We start from the raw sequence: 20366 nt of genomic DNA, 5'->3' as shown, positions 1-20366 counted from the left end.
GAAGTTAAGGGCAGTGTTATACTATTGCTTGAGTTATCACAGCCAAAAAAGTCCTTTCCATGCAATGTGCAACATCCAATAGTAAGATGCAAAGGAGCGTCCCTAAAGAATATCTTAAAAACAGACAGGCTGATAAAGGGAACTAGACAAATTATGGACCCACTTCAATATACTGTAATTGCTAATGTCTTAAACTTTGAATAAAAATATATTGGCGATGAGAGTGTATAGTTTCTTTCTAATGAAGCAGAAAATCAGTAATCGCCAACAGTCTATTACAGAAGAAACAGCTGATAAATATTCTGCAGGTTATAATTTTTTTAAAAAAAATCACCTGAACGCTTCAGGTCCCCGGCTTGCACCAGGGTAAAAATCCTAGAATACTGAATTCTATCCAAACTGATTTTTCATTTTACAATTATACAAAACTATAGCTTAACAAAAAATCTTACAAAGCTTCAACTGCAACAATACATGGGCACACAATAGATACAAACTTAAAGTAAAACTCTCCAAACTCAATTGGAGAAAATATGACTTCAGTAACAGAGTTGTTAATAACTGGAATGTACTACCTGACTCTGTGGTTTCTTCCCCAAACCTCCAAAACATTAACCTTAGATTGACTACCATTGACCTCACCCATTCCTAAGAGGTCTTTAAGGTAAGTGCCTAAGTGCACCAACATGCCTACCATCCCTGTCCTACTGTTCCCATTTATTTGCATCAATTTCCTGTATTCATAATCATGTTTATACCTATATCTATTATATTATTATTATTATTATTATTATTATTATTATTAATTAGATTTGTATGCCGCCCCTCTCCACAGACTTATACATTCTTGACAAATAAAATTAAACAAATAATTTTGTGTGTGTGTGTGTGTTTTCATAGATTTTTACAGGTACAGGTATGAAGGTCTTGGCATATTCGGGTTTCTTCTTCTTACATGGGAAGAAACCCGAATATGCCAAGACCTTCTCATACACACACACACACACACACACACTTACAAGGCAGAGGCCCCAGGTTGAAATCCCAGCAAGGGTGTGGATACCTGATGAAGGCAAATAAGCCCGAAATAGATCTATGGTAGTCTTCCTTCCTTTTCATTATCAGCAAAAATATGTTACACACACAGATACACACACACACACACACACACACGTGTCTGTGTGTGTGTATGTATGTATGTGTGTATAATATTTTTATACACATAAATACACACATATTTTATCTTCCTTCCTCTTACCCATCCTGTTTTAAGAACTGAATCTTAGAGAGAAAGGCAAACAAAATAATTGGAATAATTCATCCTTTCCCAACTACTTTTACTGGCTAGTAAGTACTTTTACTATAGGGAATATTTGGGAAAGGAGTACTATTTCAATTTGTTTTTATAAAATAAAAAGCAAACATATATAGTTGTCTTGGTTTTTAATGACATGTAAATAATTAAAGCTTCAATGTACCAGACATGAAATCAGAAAAAGCATTTTTTCCCACTACAAGGGTAACAAAAGGTTTCACACTACAAAAAAGGGTTGAAGGTCTTCCATCTCCTGTCCCAAAAGACCTCTGAAATTGCACACATCACATCCCATTTGGTTCAGCCTTTTAGTTTGGTGCAGTTGGGTAGTAGCTAATTGGCATGAATGGGAGAAGGGTGCGGTCTTATTAGCCTATAAAGGAGAAATGGTAACAGCAACTTTTATACCAATTCCTGGCTCTGTAATTTTACAATGCACAATTAGTGAAGTTCCAGCTGGATAAAGGACACAAACATAAGCCTTATTTAAAAAGGAAACAGACCAAAAAACAAAACAAAACACACTACAGTGATCCCTCGATTTTCGCGGCTTCAAACTTCGCGAAACGCTATACCACGGTTTTTCAAAAAATATTAATTAAAAAATACTCCACGGTTTTTTTGCTATACCACGGTTTTTCCCACCCGATGACGTCATACATCATCACCAAGAGTCACTTCTCTGTCTCTTTCTCTTTCTTTCCTGTCATTCTCTGCTTCAATCATTTTCTCATTTCTCTTTTTTTCTCCCTTTTTTTCTATCATTTCTCTCTCTCTTCCTTCCACTCTTCTCTCTCTCTCTTTCTTCCTCTCTCTCACTCTCTTCCTTCCTTTCTCATCTTTCTTTCTCTCTCTCTTTCTCTATCTTGCTTCTTCCTCTCTCACACTCTCTTCCTCCCTGTTCCTCCCTCGCGGCGAGCGAGCGGCCGGGCGAACGGCAGGTGGCCGGGCGAACGGCGGGTGAACGGCGGGCGAGCGGGCGGGCGAGGGGCGAGAGAGTGGCCGGGGGGGGCGGGTGCTGGGGGGGCGGGGGCAGCCGACATTCAAAGCAATCTTTGTCGGCTTCCGCACTTTCGTCGCTCCCCGCCTCCACCTGCAAGCCCTTGCGCGGCCATGGAAAAAGGGCGCGCATGCGCAGATGGTGTTTTTACTTCCGCGCCGCTATATCGCGGAAAATCGATTATCGCGGGAGGTCTTGGAACGTAACCCCCGCGATAATCGAGGGATCGCTGTACTTCCTTTGGAACTTTGAGGAATCAAACGCAAAAGGTTTGGTGGCAAAAGATGCTGGACTACAAAGTTGCTAAAGTAGAGAGAATGTCTCCAGAAGATATTGTTCTCCAGGAGAAAACATTAACTATTTTGAGCAGAACATAAGAACCTATTGCCCAGAAAATTTGAAAGATTTTAAGCTCACTCAAACACTAGGAGTTCATGGATTTTTTTTAATGCAATCTAAATACTAGTCAGTAAAACAGATATAATCACTTATAGTCAAATTAAAGCTTAACATCTCAGGACAGATTCTCAAGTAAAACATTTATTGCTTGAAAACAGTTTCTGAAGCTACCCTGGATCAGTATACAGTGTTCCCTCGATTTTCGCGGGTTCAAACTTCGCGGATAGCCTATACCACAGTTTTTCAAAAAATATTAATTAAAAAATACTTCGCGGGTTTTTTTCCTATACCATGTTTTTTCCATCCGATGATGTCATACATCATCACCAAACTAATAATTTTTGCAAATAAATAACAAAAAAAATAATTATTGTTAATAAATAATTATGTTTATAAATATCAGGATCACTATTCAATGGTGAGTACCAGTAATAATGGTGAGTAAATGGTTGTTAAGGGAATGGAAAATGGTAATTTGGGAGTTTAAAGTGTTAAGGGATAGCTTGTGATGCGGTCCATAGGCAAAAATGGTGTATTTACTTCCGCATCTCTACTTCGCAGAAATTCGACTTTCGCGGGTGGTCTCGGAACGCATCCCCCGCGGAAATCGAAGGAACACTGTAGTTGTTTGCAACTTTTTTCTAGAGGCTTCTGTTCCTTGCCTTGGTCCCACAGCTTTCCAGGACTTGCATTTAAAACAATGGTTTTCCTTTCGAGAGAGATGAATGGCTGAATTCCCCTTTTGTCTTGGTCTGGATGCAAGTATGTATTAATTATTCTTTTTGAAATAAAAGACACTGATTCTGTGCCTTGGTATCTTGTGAGTATCAGAATAACCAAGGGCTCTATGCTGATCTCCAAAGTATGCCCATTATTCACTGCTTAGTTCTGCATTATAGGTCAATGGAATAGAATTGAACTATTACAGTTCTGTAAGTTTATCCACCTATACCTTCTTTCTTGGAAGTTGAATCCAGAAGGTGATAGGCCTCAAGATTCTGTGTTGTGAGCTGTTCAGAGTTGATGATGACAGGAATACACACCCAATAAAGTAAATAAAGGTACAGTACCAACTTTGATCCACATTCTACATTTGTCCCTTCTTTACATCTATTAGTTGCTATGTCAATGAAATATTTTTAAACTGAGTTGACCTAAAAAGCACGAGAGCTCTTGTCCTTGCCTCTAGCTCAAATGCCAGTACATTTCAGCCAGTAAGAGGGTGGTGTCCACTGCATTTAAAAAGCAGCACATTTAGTACCTGTAACAAGCAGTGTAGCAACCTATTGGGAAATGGGCAGAGGTATCCTGTGTTTTCCTTCTGCTTTCTGAAGCTGTCATTGGGATGACTGCTGTTGGGTTCTCCTTTCCTCAAATAAAGAGAAAATATAGACGAGGCCTTCCTTAATCCTTTATTAAGAGCAAAATTATAGATTTTCTAAACCCTGCTGCAGCATATGGGCTCAGCTGCCTCAGAGCATTCCAACAATATTAGGCTCCCCTTCTCTCAATATGAAGGATGCTTCTATTACGCTCGGTAAAGCAACAACACCCTGAAAATGTAAATCTTCCTGTCATATTAAGAACACTGACGGTTTCACTTTGCCAGTAACTCTGCAATCTGATTCTTTGCATTCAGTACAACAGATGCAGTGTATCTGCTACAAATGGTTATGCTCACCAAAAATTAAGAGGGCCACAACCCAGGACAGTCCTGAGGTTGGGGGAACAACAGGAGGAAACTGCTTGCCTCCAAAGAAGACTATACAGTATTCCCAGTGCCTAGAATGGTTTTGGCAGAACTACCTGTTGAAACAGGTACTGTTCCCAGGGAGCTATTGGACTGCATCTCTTGGGGAAGGGATGCATTTGAAGCAATACGCGCATACAGATCCAAACTCAATCATAAATAATCAGAAGATGGAGCTGACTGTCCCTCAAATGTTATGTATGTGTGTATTTATTCAATTTGTATGCCACCCATCTTTCCTAGGGACTCTAGGTGGCTCACAACCAAAAGTCAAAACATACAGATAATATTATACTTTAAAGTGTGCAATAGGGTTGATATTCCTGGAGGTGTCTGTAATATGGTAAATGATTTAGCTTTACTAGATAAATGGTCAAAGTAATGGAAACTGCGGTTTAATGTTTCCAAATGTAAAATAATGCACTTGGGGAAAAGGAATCCTCAATCTGAGTATTGTATTGGCAGTTATGTGTTAGCAAAAATTTCAGAAGAGAAGGATTTAGGCGTAGTGATTTCTGACAGTCTCAAAATGGGTGAGCAGTGTGGTCGGTCGGTAGGAAAAGCAAGTAGGATGTCTGGCTGCATAACTAGAGGTATAACAAGGAGGAAGAGGGAGATTGTGATCCCGCTATATAGAGCGCTGGTGAGACCACATTTGGAATACTGTGTTCAGTTCTGGAGACCTCACCTATAAAAAGATATTGACAAAATTGAATGGGTCCAAAGACGGGCTACAAAAATAGTGGAAGGTCTTAAGCATAAAATGTATCAGGAAAGACTTAATGAACTCAATCTGTATAGTCTGGAGGACAGAAGGAAAAGGGGGGACATGAGCGAAACATTTAAATATGTCAAAGGGTTAAATAAGGTTCAGGAGGGAAGTGTTTTTAATAGGAAAGTGAACACAAGAACAAGGGGACACAATCTGAAGTTAGTTGGGGGAAAGATCAAAAACAACATGAGAAAATATTATTTTACTGAAAGAGTAGTAGATCCTTGGAACAAACTTCCAGCAGACGTGGTTGGTAAATCCACAGTAACTGAATTTAAACATGCCTGGGATAAACATATATCCATCCTAAGATAAAATACAGGAAGGGCAGACTAGATGGAGCATGAGGTCTTTTTCTGCCATCAGTCTTCTATGTTTCTATGTTTCTATTAATACCTCTAAAAACAATTTAAAAACAATTTAAATCCAACCATTAAAAACCGTACATACCATTTATGGTCGGATCTCGATGGTAGACTATCAGATCAATGTCCCCAGGCCTCCCGGAAAAGCCAGGTCTTTACAGCTTTCTGGAAGGCCAGTAGGGTGGGGGTAATCTGGATCTCAGGAGGTAGCTGGTTCCAGAGAGTCAGAACAACCAAAGAGAAGGCCCTTCCCTGCGGACCCGCCAGCCAATCTGGTTTAGCTGATGGGACCCAGAGAAGATCAACTCTGTGGGCCTTTATCACTGTGGTAGAAGGCTATCTCAGAGATAGTCTGGCCCTAAGGTGTCAAATTTGATCTTTTCAGTTCTGTTATTCTAAAACCATTAGATGCTCTCATGCCTCCAATGTGTTACTATTGTTAGGAAATTATGCTGTTTTTTCCATTTTGTTGTGACTGAACTGCTTGGAAATATTTGAAAACACTTGAAAAGGAAGAATGTCCCTTTTTAACATGTTAGGTCTAATGAAATTATAAATCAGCAGAGTTCGTCTGTGTAGCTCAATATAACTGAATATATTCCAGACTCTTCCTGCTTACCTCTCCACACAAGAGGAATCTGCTTTACATTTATGCTTTCAAGAGAGATGTTTACATGTTCATTTTCTCTCTTAAAAATACCACTTTCAGAATGCATTTGGAAGAGGCATACAGACCGCCCCACCTACAAATGGAATACAAATAGGCAAAAAAGAAAAGTGGAACAGAGCTATTTTTCTCCATGTATAAATTTTTGACATAGAGGTATATATTTATTGCATGATAGAGCAATCAACTTTGTGAATCTTCATATGCATTCTGGAACAAGCCTAGACACCTACTGCTTCAAATTAGAACCAGGTTAAAGTTCTCTTTTTCCCCCTTGAAAATTATAGAGATAATGTTCATTACTTCAGCAATTAATTTTAGCTATGTGGCATTGGCATTCATGGTCATTTCATTATGTTTTCTTACAAAAACCAACTTTATGGATCTAGCAAGGTCAAATCATGCTGCTGATACAATTCAAAATGTTGCATATCAATGATATATCGAGCACGGGGTTGCTGTTGTGTGGAAATAGGATGAAGAAGGAGTATTAGATATATTTGCCATCTACAGTTATTTATAAATTAATAATGGTGGGATAAAAATCTAATAAATATTTTTATGGAAAACTATGTTTGTTTTTGTGTCCAGCACAAGTTTCATTCTCTTATGAAACCTACATAATATCTGGACCAAGGAGGGAAAGATAATTGCAAACAAGCAATAAAATTAAAATACTGCTTGTTTTGGGGTATATATTTCACCCAACGGAGGTTTTGTCTCCTTTTTGAGTGACACATTAAGCAAAATGCTAACAAAAGGTTAAGAAAACACTAAAAAGTTTTAAAGATTACTAATAATATCATATGATAATTATGCTACATTAATCAGCAAATAAAAACTATCGGGTGTTTGAGTTAAGGTGGCTCAAGAACCATTGGTATTCTACATTTTTAAAAATATAATAAAAATTTGAAAGCTGGAGTCTCTCTCCATTCCCTAGGCGTACCACAAATACAACAATTTAACCCAAATAGACTTCACTGAAGACAACATTGAAGAACCATTGGGCGGCCTAAAATCTTCTCTGTCAATTGGACCTGGTGGACTATGTGCATAACTTCCTAAAAAAGCTCTCCATAGCCATAGCTCAACCACTAAGCATAATCTTTGAAAAATCCTACAGGACCAGTTCCCTACCAAACCTATGGTCACTATTCATGGTCATCCTCATCTTCAAAAAGGGAGATCCCAGTCTAATAGAAAACTACAGATCAATCTCTCTATGCTGCGTCACATGCAAAGTCATGGAATCAATCATAAACCAATCCATTACCCTGCACCTAGAAACTAACCACCTACTTTCAAACACGCAATTTGGTTTCAGGAAAAAATTATCCCGCAATCTACAATTCCTACACTCCAAAAACATATGGACCTCAAAACTTGACCAAGGCAAAGCAACAGATGCAATTTATATAGACTTCTGCAAAGCCTTCGATTCAGTAGTTCATGATAAACTACTTCTGAAACTGAAATCCTACGGCATTTCTGAACCCCTACATGACTGGATAACTGCGTTCCTGTCAGACAAGTGGTCAAAATAGAGAGCACCCTATTGAATCCTGTTCCTATTAACATTAGTATTCCCCAAGGCAGCATACTAGGACCAACATTATACTTTATATAAATAACCTTTGTGATCACATTACAAGTAACTACGTTCCTACGTAAAACTATGTTTACTTCCTAAGAGACAGGAAGCAGCAAGTGAAGCTAGGAAAAATCACATCAGATACATGTACAATTAGCACAGGTGCCCCCCAAGGCTGTGTACTCTCACCACTTCTCTTCTCTCTATACACTAATGACTGCATCTCAAACGATCCATCTGCTAAACCACTGAAGTTTGCAGATGATACAACAGTGATCGGACTCATTCGAGACAATGATGAATCCGCATACAGATGGGAAGTTGAACAACTATCTTTGTGGTGTGACCAGAACAATCTAGAACTGAACACACTCAAAATTGTAGAAATGGTGGTAGACGTTAGGAGAAACCCTTCCATCTCTCACAATACTAGACAACACAGTATCAACAGTAGAGACCTTCACATTTCTAGGTTCTATCATATCTCAAGACCTAAAATGGTCACCTAACATCAAAAACATCATCAAAAAAGCACAACAAAGAATGTTCTTCCTGCGCCAGCTCAGGAAGCTCAAACTGCCAAAGGAGCTGCTGATACAGTTCTACAGAGGAATCATTGACTCTGTCATCTGCACCTCTATAACAGTCTGGTTTGGTACTGCAACCCAACTGGACTGACACAGATTTCAGAGGATAATCAGAACTGCAGAAAAAACAATTGCTACCAACCTGCCTTCCATTGAGAACCTGTATACTGCACAAGTCAACCTGTATACTGCACAAGTCAAAAAGAGGGCAGTGTCACATCCTGGACACAAACTGTTTCAACTCCTACCCTCAAAATGCCGTTACAGAGCACTGTACACCAAGACAACTAGACACAAGAAGAGTTTTTCCCCGAACACCATCACTTTACTAAACAAATAATTCCCTCAACACTGTCAGACTTTTTACTAAATCTGCACTTCTATTTCTACTAGTTTTTCTCATTATTCCTATCATCCTTTTCCTCCCACTTAGGACTGTATGGCTGTAACTTGTTGCTTGTATCCTAAGATTTTTATTAATTTTGATTGTTTCTTCATTGCCTATTTGACCCCTATGACAATCATTAAGTGTTGTACCACATGATTCTCGACAAATGTATCTTTTTCTTTTATGTACGCTGAGAGCATATGCACCCAGACAAATTGCTTGTGTGTCCAATCACACCTGGCCAATAAAATTCTATTCTATTCGCCGATGATGTAAAACTCTTCAACACCACTGACAACAACACTGATATCCTCCAAAGACTCTGTGTCAGAATGGTCAAACATCTGGCAACTCCAAATTTCAACCAACAAATGCTTTGTCCTACACGTTGGCAAAAAGAATCAGAACACCAAATACAAGCTGAATAAACAAGACCTTGCAGATGACCCTCAAAGATCTTGGAATATTCATATCAAATTTCCTAAGTGCCAAAGCCCACTGCAACAACAAAAAGGCTTCAAGAATTGTTAACCTAATCTTACATAGCTTCTTCTCCGATAGTATCACACTACTAAACAGAGCATACAAAACATTCGCCAGACCAATCTTTGAATACAGCTCATCTGTCTGGAACCCACAACCGCATATCACACATAAATACATTAGAAAGAGTCCAGAGAAACTTTAGAAAGTGTCCAGAGAAACTTTAGAAAGTGTCCAGAGATACTTTACTAGAAGAACCCTCCACTCCTTGCTCACAACAGAATACCTTATACAAACAGACTTGAAATCCTGGGCTTAGAAAGCTTACAACTACATCGCCTTCGGCACAACCTAAACATGGCTCATAAAATTATCTGCTATAATGTCTTACCTGTCAACGACTATTTCAGCTTCAACCACAACAATACACGAGCACACAACAGATACAAACTCAAAATGAACCACCCTAAGCTTGACTGTAGAAAACATGATTTTAGCAAGAGTGGTTAGTGCCTGGAACTCACTACCTGACTCTGTGGTTTCATCACCAACCCCCCAAAACTTTACCCTTAGACTGTCCACTGTTGACTTCACCCAATTCCTAAGAGGTCAGTAAGGGGCATGCATAAGCACATCAGCCATCCCTGTCCAATTGTTTTATTAGTACCTATCTTAAGTATATAAACAATGTTATATCTATGTATATTTCAAATACGTACTTGACAAACTAAATAAATTAAATAAATAAATAAAAAACCATTTAAATTCAGTCAAGGCTTTCCTGAATGAACCAAAGCCAAGAATAATGGATCTAGTCTTTGGATAAAAATCAGATCTGTGAGCAAGTGATGAGAAAGAACATTTGGGAAGAGTAAGTATAGAACTATTTCCTTTACCTACTGTATCCAGTATTCAAGTCCAGCTTTAAAAGTAGCTGCATACAGGGAGGCATCTGGCAAGTATTTCTTCTAGAGAAGAGCTTTTTCCACTGGAAAACAGAGGGTTAAGTGCCCATGATATCCTGCAGCTGCAGCAGCCAAATTAGTCATTTGCTGCCTTAATGGAAACCAATTACTCGGTTTTGATTTTCACTTCCTTCAAATAAAGCAGCCTAGGTCTCCCTGGAAATTACATCCCAGGCCCTGCTGTTACTGCCCCTGCAATTACTCTGCCGACATGCCTGGTCAACCTGCTTAAACTGTGCAGGGGGCAAAGGGTAATTCAATGGCATGCAATCTCTCCTTCAGTCTCTGATGAACCTTGAGAGTAAGAATAGCTTTCTGGCCAGCCAAAAGAATGCCATAAATATTGGGAGGTTCTGCCTATTTTTATATATATATATATATATCTTAGTTACCAGATGTTGTTTATTGCACTTGAACATCCAATTTTCTGAGAAAAAGCTGCAGTTTATTAATAGATCAGCCATAGACTAATGTGAAATGAAGAAAGTCAGATAATTACTGATAATAATAAATGTTAAAAGAAAGCCACAAGAAATATTGTTTCCAAACAGAAACATTGAAAGAAAAATAATGAAGTGTTGAAACATACAGACAGGCTATGAAGTTGATTCTAACAAAAATTAATGGCTGCAGAGAATTTTATCTGGCTTTGAAAATTTATTTTTCTCAGAAAAACGATTCATTTGTCTTTCTCACCTTCAGGAAATGTCCACACATATTTTCTATCTAGAGAATAACTTTACAGCTAAACGTTGGTTTTACCAACTTCTAAACTAACAGAAGCCACTAATAAAGGTAAGATGCAATACAGTATAGCAATTATAGCATTTACCATTTAGCATTAAATAGCATTTAGACTTAAATATCACTCCATAATGTTTTACAACCCTGTCTGAGTGTTCACAGAATCAGTCGATCGCCTCCAACAATCTGGCTCCTCATTTTACTGACCTTGGAAGTTAAGTCAGGTTTGAACTCCTGGCTGTGGGCGGAGTTAGCCTGCAATACGCACCCTAATCCCTGAGCCACCATCCAAGAAAGGAAGAAGCAAGGTCTTGAATATTGGAGGACCTGCTCCTAGCCGTTTGCTCAAAAGTAGAGGAGGAATATAGGGAGCTACTTTACAATGAGTCAGATTCAGGGCTGCAGGCAAAGCAGCAGTGGTAGAGCAAGTCTCCCACATGGAAGAAGTTCCACCTTCAATCCTTGTCATTTCCAGATAAACTGAGTTTAATGAAACTTTGTTAAGTATTCAGAGTCAACACTAGGCCAGTGTTTCCCAACCGTTGCAACTTGAAGATATTTGGACTTCAACTCCCAGAATTCCCCAGCCAGCGAATGCTGGCTGGGGAATTCTGGGAGTTGAAGTCCAGATATCTTCAAGTTCCCAAGGTTGGGAAACACTGCACTAGGCCACATGAACTAGTAGCCTGACTTTGACTCAGCCTTAGACCATTTCTGATATTAACAGCAGTGAGATTTATTATTTACTACAACCTGAAAAAAGAATGTAGGCTTTAGAGAACTGTTTATTAAACAAACGAATAGAAGACATCAGGACAACTTTCTTCAGCTCTGAAAATACAGAAGGGATATTTGTTATTGTTTTGTAAATGCATTAGGTCAGTGATGGTGAACCTTTTTTACCCTTGGGTGCTGAAAGAGCGTGCACGCGCGCTATTGCACATGCGTGAGTACCCACGCCCATAATTCAATGCCTGGGAAGGGCAAAAACAACTTCCCCCAACCCCCAGAGACCCTATGGAGTTCGGAAATGGCCTGTTTCCCAACTTCTGGTGGGCCCAGTAGGCTCGTGTTTCATCCTCCCCAGGCTCCAAAGGCTTCCCTGGAGCTTGGGGAGGGTAAAAACGCCCACCCCCCCATCCCCCAGGAGGCTCTATGGAAGACAAAAACACCTTCCCAGAGCCTCTGTGTGAGCCAAAAAATCAGCTGGCTGCAAACACATGCATGTTGCAGCTAAGCTAGGGCAATGGCTCATGTGCCAGCAGATATGGCTCTGCATGCCACCTGTGGCACCAGTGCCATAGGTTCGCCATCATTGTCCTAGATTGTGGGACAAGTTGATTTCCTCTAGCACAGCAGAGGCAAATTTCTATATGACTATACGGTACTAGAGTACAGATGGCAGTTATTAACTCACACCTAATTACTTCTATTGTTCTACTTTGGGGAATTTGCCAGTGATAAATGAAGCCATTGCTAGGGTTATGAAATCATATTTTACTGTGATCATTGTGCTTATACACCAAAATCCAGATACTACTGAAAGTCCCAAAGGTGTTTTTTCAAGAGGCAACTGGACTTTCTGGTTTTACTTTGAAGAAAGTTTTGCTTCTCATCCAAGAAGCTTCTTCAGCTCTGAAACATACAGAAGAGGTATTCGTTGTTGTTTTGTAAATGCAGAGGTGATATCCAGCAAGGTTCTGGAGAACCGGTAGCGGAAATTTTGAGTAGTTCAGAGAACTGGCAAATACCACCTCTGGCTGGCTCCAAAGTGGTGGGAATGTGGATTTTTCAATATCCTTCTCCCAAGGGTAGGGAGGGAATGGAGATTTTGCAATATCCTGCCACGCCACCAAGCCATGCCCACAGAACCAGTAGTTTAAAAAAAATGGATTTCACCACTGTGTAAATGTATCCCATTCAGTGAAATAGAGAAAGTAATGCATTTGCAATCTTGGTTGTCTTCTCTTTTAATAATTACAAAGACACGTCTATTATTATTATTTATTATTATTTATTGGATTTGTATGCCGCCCCTCTCCGCAGAGTCTATGTGTTTTTGTTTTGTTTTTAAATAAAGACCGGATTCAAGAACCAAATGTTTTTAGAGGGCAGCTTGAAAAGAGAAGGAGGAGAGCTGCTTAACCAGAGCACAACCTTCCTTCTTTTTGCAAGGCTGCTTTCCTTCTCCCCCTTTGCTTCTCTTGCAATTGCAACCACTGGTGTAAGTTGCTGCAGTTCTTGTGTGCCTCTTGATTAGTCAGTCTTAGAAGAACTGTGCAAGGATTTTTCTGCCTCCGCCTGGCATAACAAAGATCCTACATGCCATTCAAAAAAAAAAAAAGTCTTCATTACCGGTTCTCCTCTCTCCTCCCTTTCTAACACCACTCCCTTTTAACACAAGCCAATAAGATTGCTTCTAAGCCCACTGGGCTTTCCCTGTCAGTATTCACGGACTGCTTGTAAATAGCAGGAGGAGGGAAGTGTTTGCATACTTAGAGCTTGGCTGAAAGATTCAAGTAGCAGGAAGGAGTGATGCTGCTCAATATAAACCAGAGAATATGGAAACGGGGTAAGAGCTGCTTTTTTGGCATTTTCATCAGGGATTGCAGAAGGGAAGGGAAAGGCTTCTACCTGAATCTCATTATCGATGGAGCTATACAGGAGTTGCCCAACCAGAGGATGCCGATTCACTAATGGAAACTTTGACTCCAAGGTCAGTAGGCAGAAATGGCTTTGACTTTTCGGGGCAATAAAGTTATCATAATTGCAATTTCGAATGGATGTAAAGATAAGTTATCTGAAGAAGACACAGCTTGGAGGCACGTCCTTAAACCTCCTCAAAGATCCTGAAGTAGAATTCAAAGAGATTTGGCTGAAGGGCATATTTATTTTTACCTTTACAGATACACTGTGCCACTGGAATTATTTGGGGCAAAAACTGAACACGGATGGCGTGCTAAACTGGTACCAAGCATGTTAACATGGCATGTTGAACAATAGTTGCATGACTTTGTCACCTGGATGTTGTTGTTGTTTCTGCAATGTACACAAACAGTTTTAGAAGACTTTTTAAGTCTCTAAAAAGGAGTCCATCCAATTTCAGCAATCCTTTCGACTGCCAGCTGTTCCCATTACAACTGTTCCAGGAAAGACCATGCTCGGTGTGAATTTTATTTTGGTGGCCTGGACTGATCTTGGTGGCAGGAAAGAGTGAATTCCATCATTTCACAATGAGTCTGCTGACATTAGCGCTATGTATCCTGGGGAAGCTGTTGTTACTGTTTGGCCTGGGTGTTCAAGTCAGCATCTTAAGCAACGCTTCCATGTTCACAAGATGCCCTGAAGTCTGCATATGTACTGCTGATCTTCTGAGCTGTACCAGGAAAAACCTTCGGCATGTCCCTGTTGCGTTGCCTCCTACAGCTATCACCTTGGATCTCAGCCACAATGCTATTGCTAACCTTCATGATTATTGCCTGACCCCTTTACCACATCTTGAAACCTTTAGGATAAGCCACAACAGAATAAAAAACATCACTCAACGTGTGTTTCACAATGCTACCTACCTTCTGTATCTGGATATGTCCTCCAACCATCTGCACACTGTGGAAAAATACTACTTTGAAGACCTTGTGAACTTGAAAGAGCTTCTCCTTTACAATAACAAGATAGTGCAAGTACATGAAAAGGCTTTCATGACATTAATCAATTTGCAAAAGATCTATCTAAGTTGGAATAGACTAACAAAATTTCCATTTGAGTCTATTCAAACACTTGAACATCCTCATCTAAGGACGCTTGATCTTTCTGCCAACAACTTAAGCAGCATTCCTATTCAAGTCATTGCAACTTTGCCCACGTACATTAAAGATGGCTTATATTTTCACAACAACCCTGTGAATTGTGACTGTTCTCTCCAGGAGATGCTCCAGGAATGGAAACATCGTGGTTACAGGTCTGTGCGGGATTTCATAGAGGAGCATACTTGCAAAGCTTACCCCAATATGGTCTCCTTAATTAAGACCTTCAATTACAATAAATATTTTCCCATTTGTTCTTGGAACCAAAGGAGATTTGACATTCCAGAAGTGCTGTGCAGAGTGGGAGAATCCTTGGTAATAGACTGTAACACAAGCCTCCATGAAGACAATACCACCACTTACAGGTGGATCTCCCCACACCATGAATTATTCATGTATCCCCAGCACAGCGATCAGACGCATCAACCTTTTAAAAATGGAAGCTTAAAGATCGTAAATGCCAACCGGTCGTACTCAGGTGTCTATGAGTGCATAGCAATCAGTGATCTCCAAAAGATCAATGAAACATATGAAGTTAATGTGACAGTCCACTACCCCAAGTTAGTGGAATCTTTCAGTACTAGCCTCACAACCCTCCTCGGGTGTATTGTAAGCTTGGTGTTAGTGCTGATGTACCTGTACCTTACACCATGTTGTTGTTCTAAGTGCTGCAGGAAGCCCACAAGTCCTCCTCAAGACTGCAGTGCCCAATCCTCTATTCTTAGTACAACTCCGCCGGTCACAGATGTAACAAATCGCAAGATCAGTGCAAACAAGCATGTCGTTTTTCTAGAGCCTATCAAGGAGAATCAGAATGGCAAGGTCAAGCTGGCTGTCACTGAAGACTTTGATGTGAATCCCCCCAAGCTCCTGAGACTTAAACTGGACTCAGAATCCATCGGTACAGCTTTTTCTAATCCCGTCATGTCACCAGCAGATGCATAGCAAACCAACTGCAGAAAGCCTTTCTTAGCGATGGGAGAAAAAAACAAAATAAAACGAAACGAAACAGCCCCCCCGCCCCTGTTTCCATCCTGGGAAGAAGAGAGAGGACAGGATAGATTCATGAAAGGTTTCCTCACCACAATCTAGAGAGAATGGAGGAGGATGAATCTTACATCCAGTTGTCCTGGGCATGGAAATGAAAAGCAACTCCTTTGGAGCAAAGAAAGGAATAACTGTTCTCTGCACATCCCAAATGATTGCCGCATGCTTCGGTCTCAAAATAATAGAATGTTCTTTCTCCCCTTAGAAAACTGCTGTGGGAATATAAACGTGTGTTGTGGCTTTGACTTTTGGAGAACCAAGTTTTTACTATATAACGACGCTGTTTTCATCTTTGCAGAAGACCCAAGCGCCTCATATAGGCACATTGAGACCCTTTCTTACTTGCTCTGAAATTGCTCTTAACTAGCCACTGCTTCAAACATCCAACATTTGTGAAAATAAATTCCCGAGTCCACTCTTCCTACCATCTGCACTGCTTAAAAGAAGTTAGCATAACAACAAACTGAAGCAATGTTCCCTTTAGAAAGGAAACAAGCACTGCCCCAGATGACCATACTTGGAAATGTGCAAGTTAGCCCAGTAAGTAAAATTGATTGTATGCCTAGACTATTTTAATAAATAGCTTTATTGCACTGGAAATGAATTTAAAAGTTCTATGTTCTAAATGTCTGTTTTAATGGCTAGTATGTTTTCAAGTTGCATTCCCTAATGCAACCAGGCAGTATCACAACTATGATAAACAGATTGGATATTTGTTTTTTTATCATTTCAGTGGCAAAACAAACATCCATGCCTTAAAATAATATTTAGTTTACCCTTAAAGGGCAAGCATTCTCCTTGGAATTAGAAATACAAACAACTATAGTCAAAGTTTAAAAAAAGAAACTATTTCAGAGAAAGTGCTGTTATTTTCTTTTGTGTACAGGGACATTACAATTGACACAATTGCTGCCCCCAATTGCATACATTTTTACAGGAGGTAAGGAATAGCTATCTAGCACTCAAAGATAGAATGTCCATTCATTTGCTGCCATCAGACATAAAAGATGTATTTGATCTTAGAATAATATGGAGGAGCCATCTGTGCCACACTCAAGCTTATCATCTAATGCAAGACTTAGATGAACAAACTTTCCAGCTTCTTTCTCCTTCAGAAGGGCAGATTTAGTAGAGAAAGCACTTATTATGGTAAAGTACTATAATAAGGAAAAGTATGGCAGGTTCTTAAATTGCATTTAAATGGGTCTATTTTAAAAAATAAACCATTACATTTGAAAGTGTCTTTATATTGATATATTGTCGAAAAGAGCTGGCTTTATATTATTTGGTCATTTGATAAAGTAAAACTCCCTGAACAACAAACCAATTTATCTGATATCAATTGTGCACACACGAAGGTATCTTCCGGCCAGCAACTCATTTATTTCTAGAGGTTTATTAGAAAAATCAGGAGAGGGGAACTAATGCTTCGAAGTCCTATTCTGAAAGTGGTCAGCTACCATTTTTGTTGACTTAGACATTACAGTACTTCCAAATTTGAATCAACTGTTGTTTTTCAAGGGAACAAGGCCAAAGCTCAGACTTTATTTCTAACTCCTCCTTTATGATATTGTATAGTTTATAATATTTTATATTTATACAATGTATACGTTTTGTATATTAAAGCCTTAAAATTGTTAATGTTCATTCATTAAAATCCTTAATTATGTTTTTCCTATCCTTTCTTTTTTTTAATCCAGTAGCAAATCTTATGTATATTCCTGGCTACAGAACTCTGCATGAATTACAATTTATGCCTGGGAAGTACCTGAACTTGGACTGTCTTGAACTTCTGGAGGAAAGCCTTTTCAATGCTGTGGTTTCTAAGGACACTCTATCTGAGCCTTCAAGAATCAAGCTTGAAATATACAGAGAACCACCATCAAAACTGCTTTCCGTCAATACAAAGTCTTTGCAAGGGGAAGTAATAAACTTACATCAGGCCCTAAAGGGGCAAATGATAACATATGCGAGGGGTCCTCTCTGAGCCGAATTGGGTTTTCAGATCAGATTAACAGAATTGGAAGGGACCTTGCAGGTCATCTAGACCAGCCCCGTGCCCAAGCAGGAGATCCTTACATCTGTCTCTACTAAGGATCCAACTGGCAACCTCCTGATTGTGAGGCAAGAACTCCACCTCTATGCCACAGATTCGTTTGCAGATCCTTCATTACCCAAACTAGATAACATCATCAGTGCTAATAAGGAATGGAATTTTCTCTCTGCTTATATTTATAGGGGCTCTTCCACTTCCTGGTGGGAGTGGTCTTAGTGGTTCTTTGGTTGGGTTGTTTGCTTGTTTGGCAGTTCCTTGATTTGCGCATTGTTTACAAATTAGTCTGATGTTAATCTATGTTCCTCTGGATGTTGATTGCTGGTGGGAAGGAATTTTGGTCTTTTTCTTCCCTTTTTGGCTTGTTCACTCTCTCTCTTTTGCACAATATATAAATGTTGTTTATATCTATGTGACTGCTCATGACCAATTTGCCAGACTGACCGGCTTCCAGAAATTCTATACCATTTTTGGACTTGGCTTGGTCTAAGATAGTCAGTTTTCCAATTGATACTATGGTTAAGTCTGTCCATGTGTTGTGAAATTAAACATTTTTCAACGTATATTCTGATGATGTTACCTAGTTTGTGTAATGAAATGTCTGGGGGGAAAAAAATCAACCAAGCTCAGAAGGACCCTCATTTTAGCCCTGATGTACAAATATTCTCCTTTATTGATAACATATGTTTTATCATTTCTGATGGCACAAAAATCTGATGCAAATATATAATTGCAGTATTTGCGTGATTACATCATTACACACGTGTCATCATTTTGGCATCACAGTTTGCTGTGGACATTGTTGACATTGCTAATATATGTAGATATATATTAGCCCTTTATTTTTAAAAATAGTGTCTGGAGGAGGGAGGGGGAAACTGAGCAGCTGACATCAAAGTTCAAAGATAAAGCACACTCTTTATTTGGTTTAGCCCTTCTTGAAATAGGGTGCACTTATACCCCTTTCAAGAAAGAAAGCACAACACTACATTTCTTGATCAAACAGCACCAAAGAGAATTATCAACGTATCAACGTCTTTCTAAATTTGAATAGCCAAGGTCTACACAGTTGTGTATATTAAAGGATCCTTCTACAAGGGTACCTACAACAGGTTGTAAAATTCAGTTTGTTTATATTTTATTCAGCGCACTTATGCCTATAGTGCATTGTGGAATTTGGAGCTGAAATTGATTTCTTAAAATGTTCATTCTTTATAAATGAAAAAAAGCAGAACGTGTTTGCTGAAGGATCAAAAACCAGGAAACATAGATGATCTAAAGTACAGAATTTCTATTGCATTTGCAAATATTTAGTATTTTACAAGCCAAGAGTCATTGCCAAATTATTCAAAATAAAATAATTTGTTACCAAACATGATTTTCAGAATTTATTTTGAGGGTAAAGTACACAATGCTTCTGTAACATGTATGTCATTCTGATTATTAAACAGAAATAAGTCTCCAAAAATATGTAATCAGCGAGGAGGTGACATATTGAACATTTGTTTAGTTTTCTTTCATGTATATAATCCTACAGTGGAGAGGGGAGACCTGTCAGCTTTCAGGTCTTATTAAGCAATAATTCCCAGGATCCCTCACTATTAGTGATGCTAGCTGTAATAATAATATAATAAACATTTATTTATAGTGCCCTTTTAACAAAGGGCATAACAGTATGTTAGCAATAGCACTTTTTAACAGAGCCAGCATCATAGTTCCCTCTAAGATGAGCAGTGAGCAATGGCTCACTTAAAAATCATCATCAACTCAGAGTTTTTCAAACCTGCCCAGAAGCCGAGAGGGAAAGAGTGAGAGGGAGAGTGCCGCCCAGTCCCAAAGGGACTGCCACTCAGACACTATACTTTTCCGTCCACCCCCAAAAAAAATTAGAGGGAACACTGGCCAGCATATTGCCCCCACAATCCGGGTCCTCATTTTACCCACCTCGGAAGGATGGAAGGCTGAGTCAACCTTGATCCGGTGATGAGATTTGAACCGCTGACCTACAGATCTACAGTCAGCTTCAGTGGCCTGCAGTACAGCACTCTACCTGCTGCGCCACCCCGGCTGGTCTGGTTAATCTGTAAAATCTAGAAGATCAGAGATTCCTTTTTCCCTATTCCAATTGTCTAGATATTCTAAGAAGGGGCTTTCAACTTTGTATCTACTTTATTTAACCATTATACAGTCACCTACCTACAATGGGACTTTCTTGATGATCAAACAATAAAACATAATGCATTGTGAAATCAATTAAAAGAATGAAGTTGACATCACGGCAATAACACCTTACTAAATGTCCCACACATATACCTCACATCCTCCATCCATTAACATCCTAGATCTAGTACCTGCCAGAAAAATGAGATCTTCATGTCCTTTTGTGAAATATATTATTTAAACTCTTGGCAAAGTGCAGAATTATGCAAAAGAC

The 20366-nt window shown here is 39.3% G+C and overlaps 2 protein-coding genes across 5 annotated transcripts in view; one reads left to right on the top strand and one right to left on the bottom strand.

Annotated features, from left to right (window-relative positions):
• RNF123 (ring finger protein 123) overlaps window positions 1-20366 on the bottom strand; it is a 127736-nt gene that overhangs the window by 12297 nt on the left and 95073 nt on the right. The window lies entirely within an intron of this gene.
• On the top strand, window positions 13542-19305 carry AMIGO3 (adhesion molecule with Ig like domain 3). 2 transcript variants are annotated; one of them, XM_070735816.1, is made up of 2 exons: window positions 13542-16419; window positions 17583-19305. In XM_070735816.1, the coding sequence occupies exon 1, from the start codon at window positions 14263-14265 to the stop codon at window positions 15775-15777; it is 1515 nt and encodes a 504-aa protein (XP_070591917.1). In that variant the 5' UTR covers window positions 13542-14262; the 3' UTR covers window positions 15778-16419; window positions 17583-19305. The 2 variants fall into 2 exon arrangements, with proteins under 2 accessions (XP_070591917.1, XP_070591916.1); XM_070735815.1 differs by having other exon boundaries at window positions 17580-19305.

The sequence above is a fragment of the Erythrolamprus reginae genome, chromosome 2, assembly GCF_031021105.1.
Source record: "Erythrolamprus reginae isolate rEryReg1 chromosome 2, rEryReg1.hap1, whole genome shotgun sequence".
NCBI lineage: Eukaryota > Metazoa > Chordata > Lepidosauria > Squamata > Dipsadidae > Erythrolamprus > Erythrolamprus reginae.
This window is presented reverse-complemented; position numbering and strand designations above follow the sequence as displayed.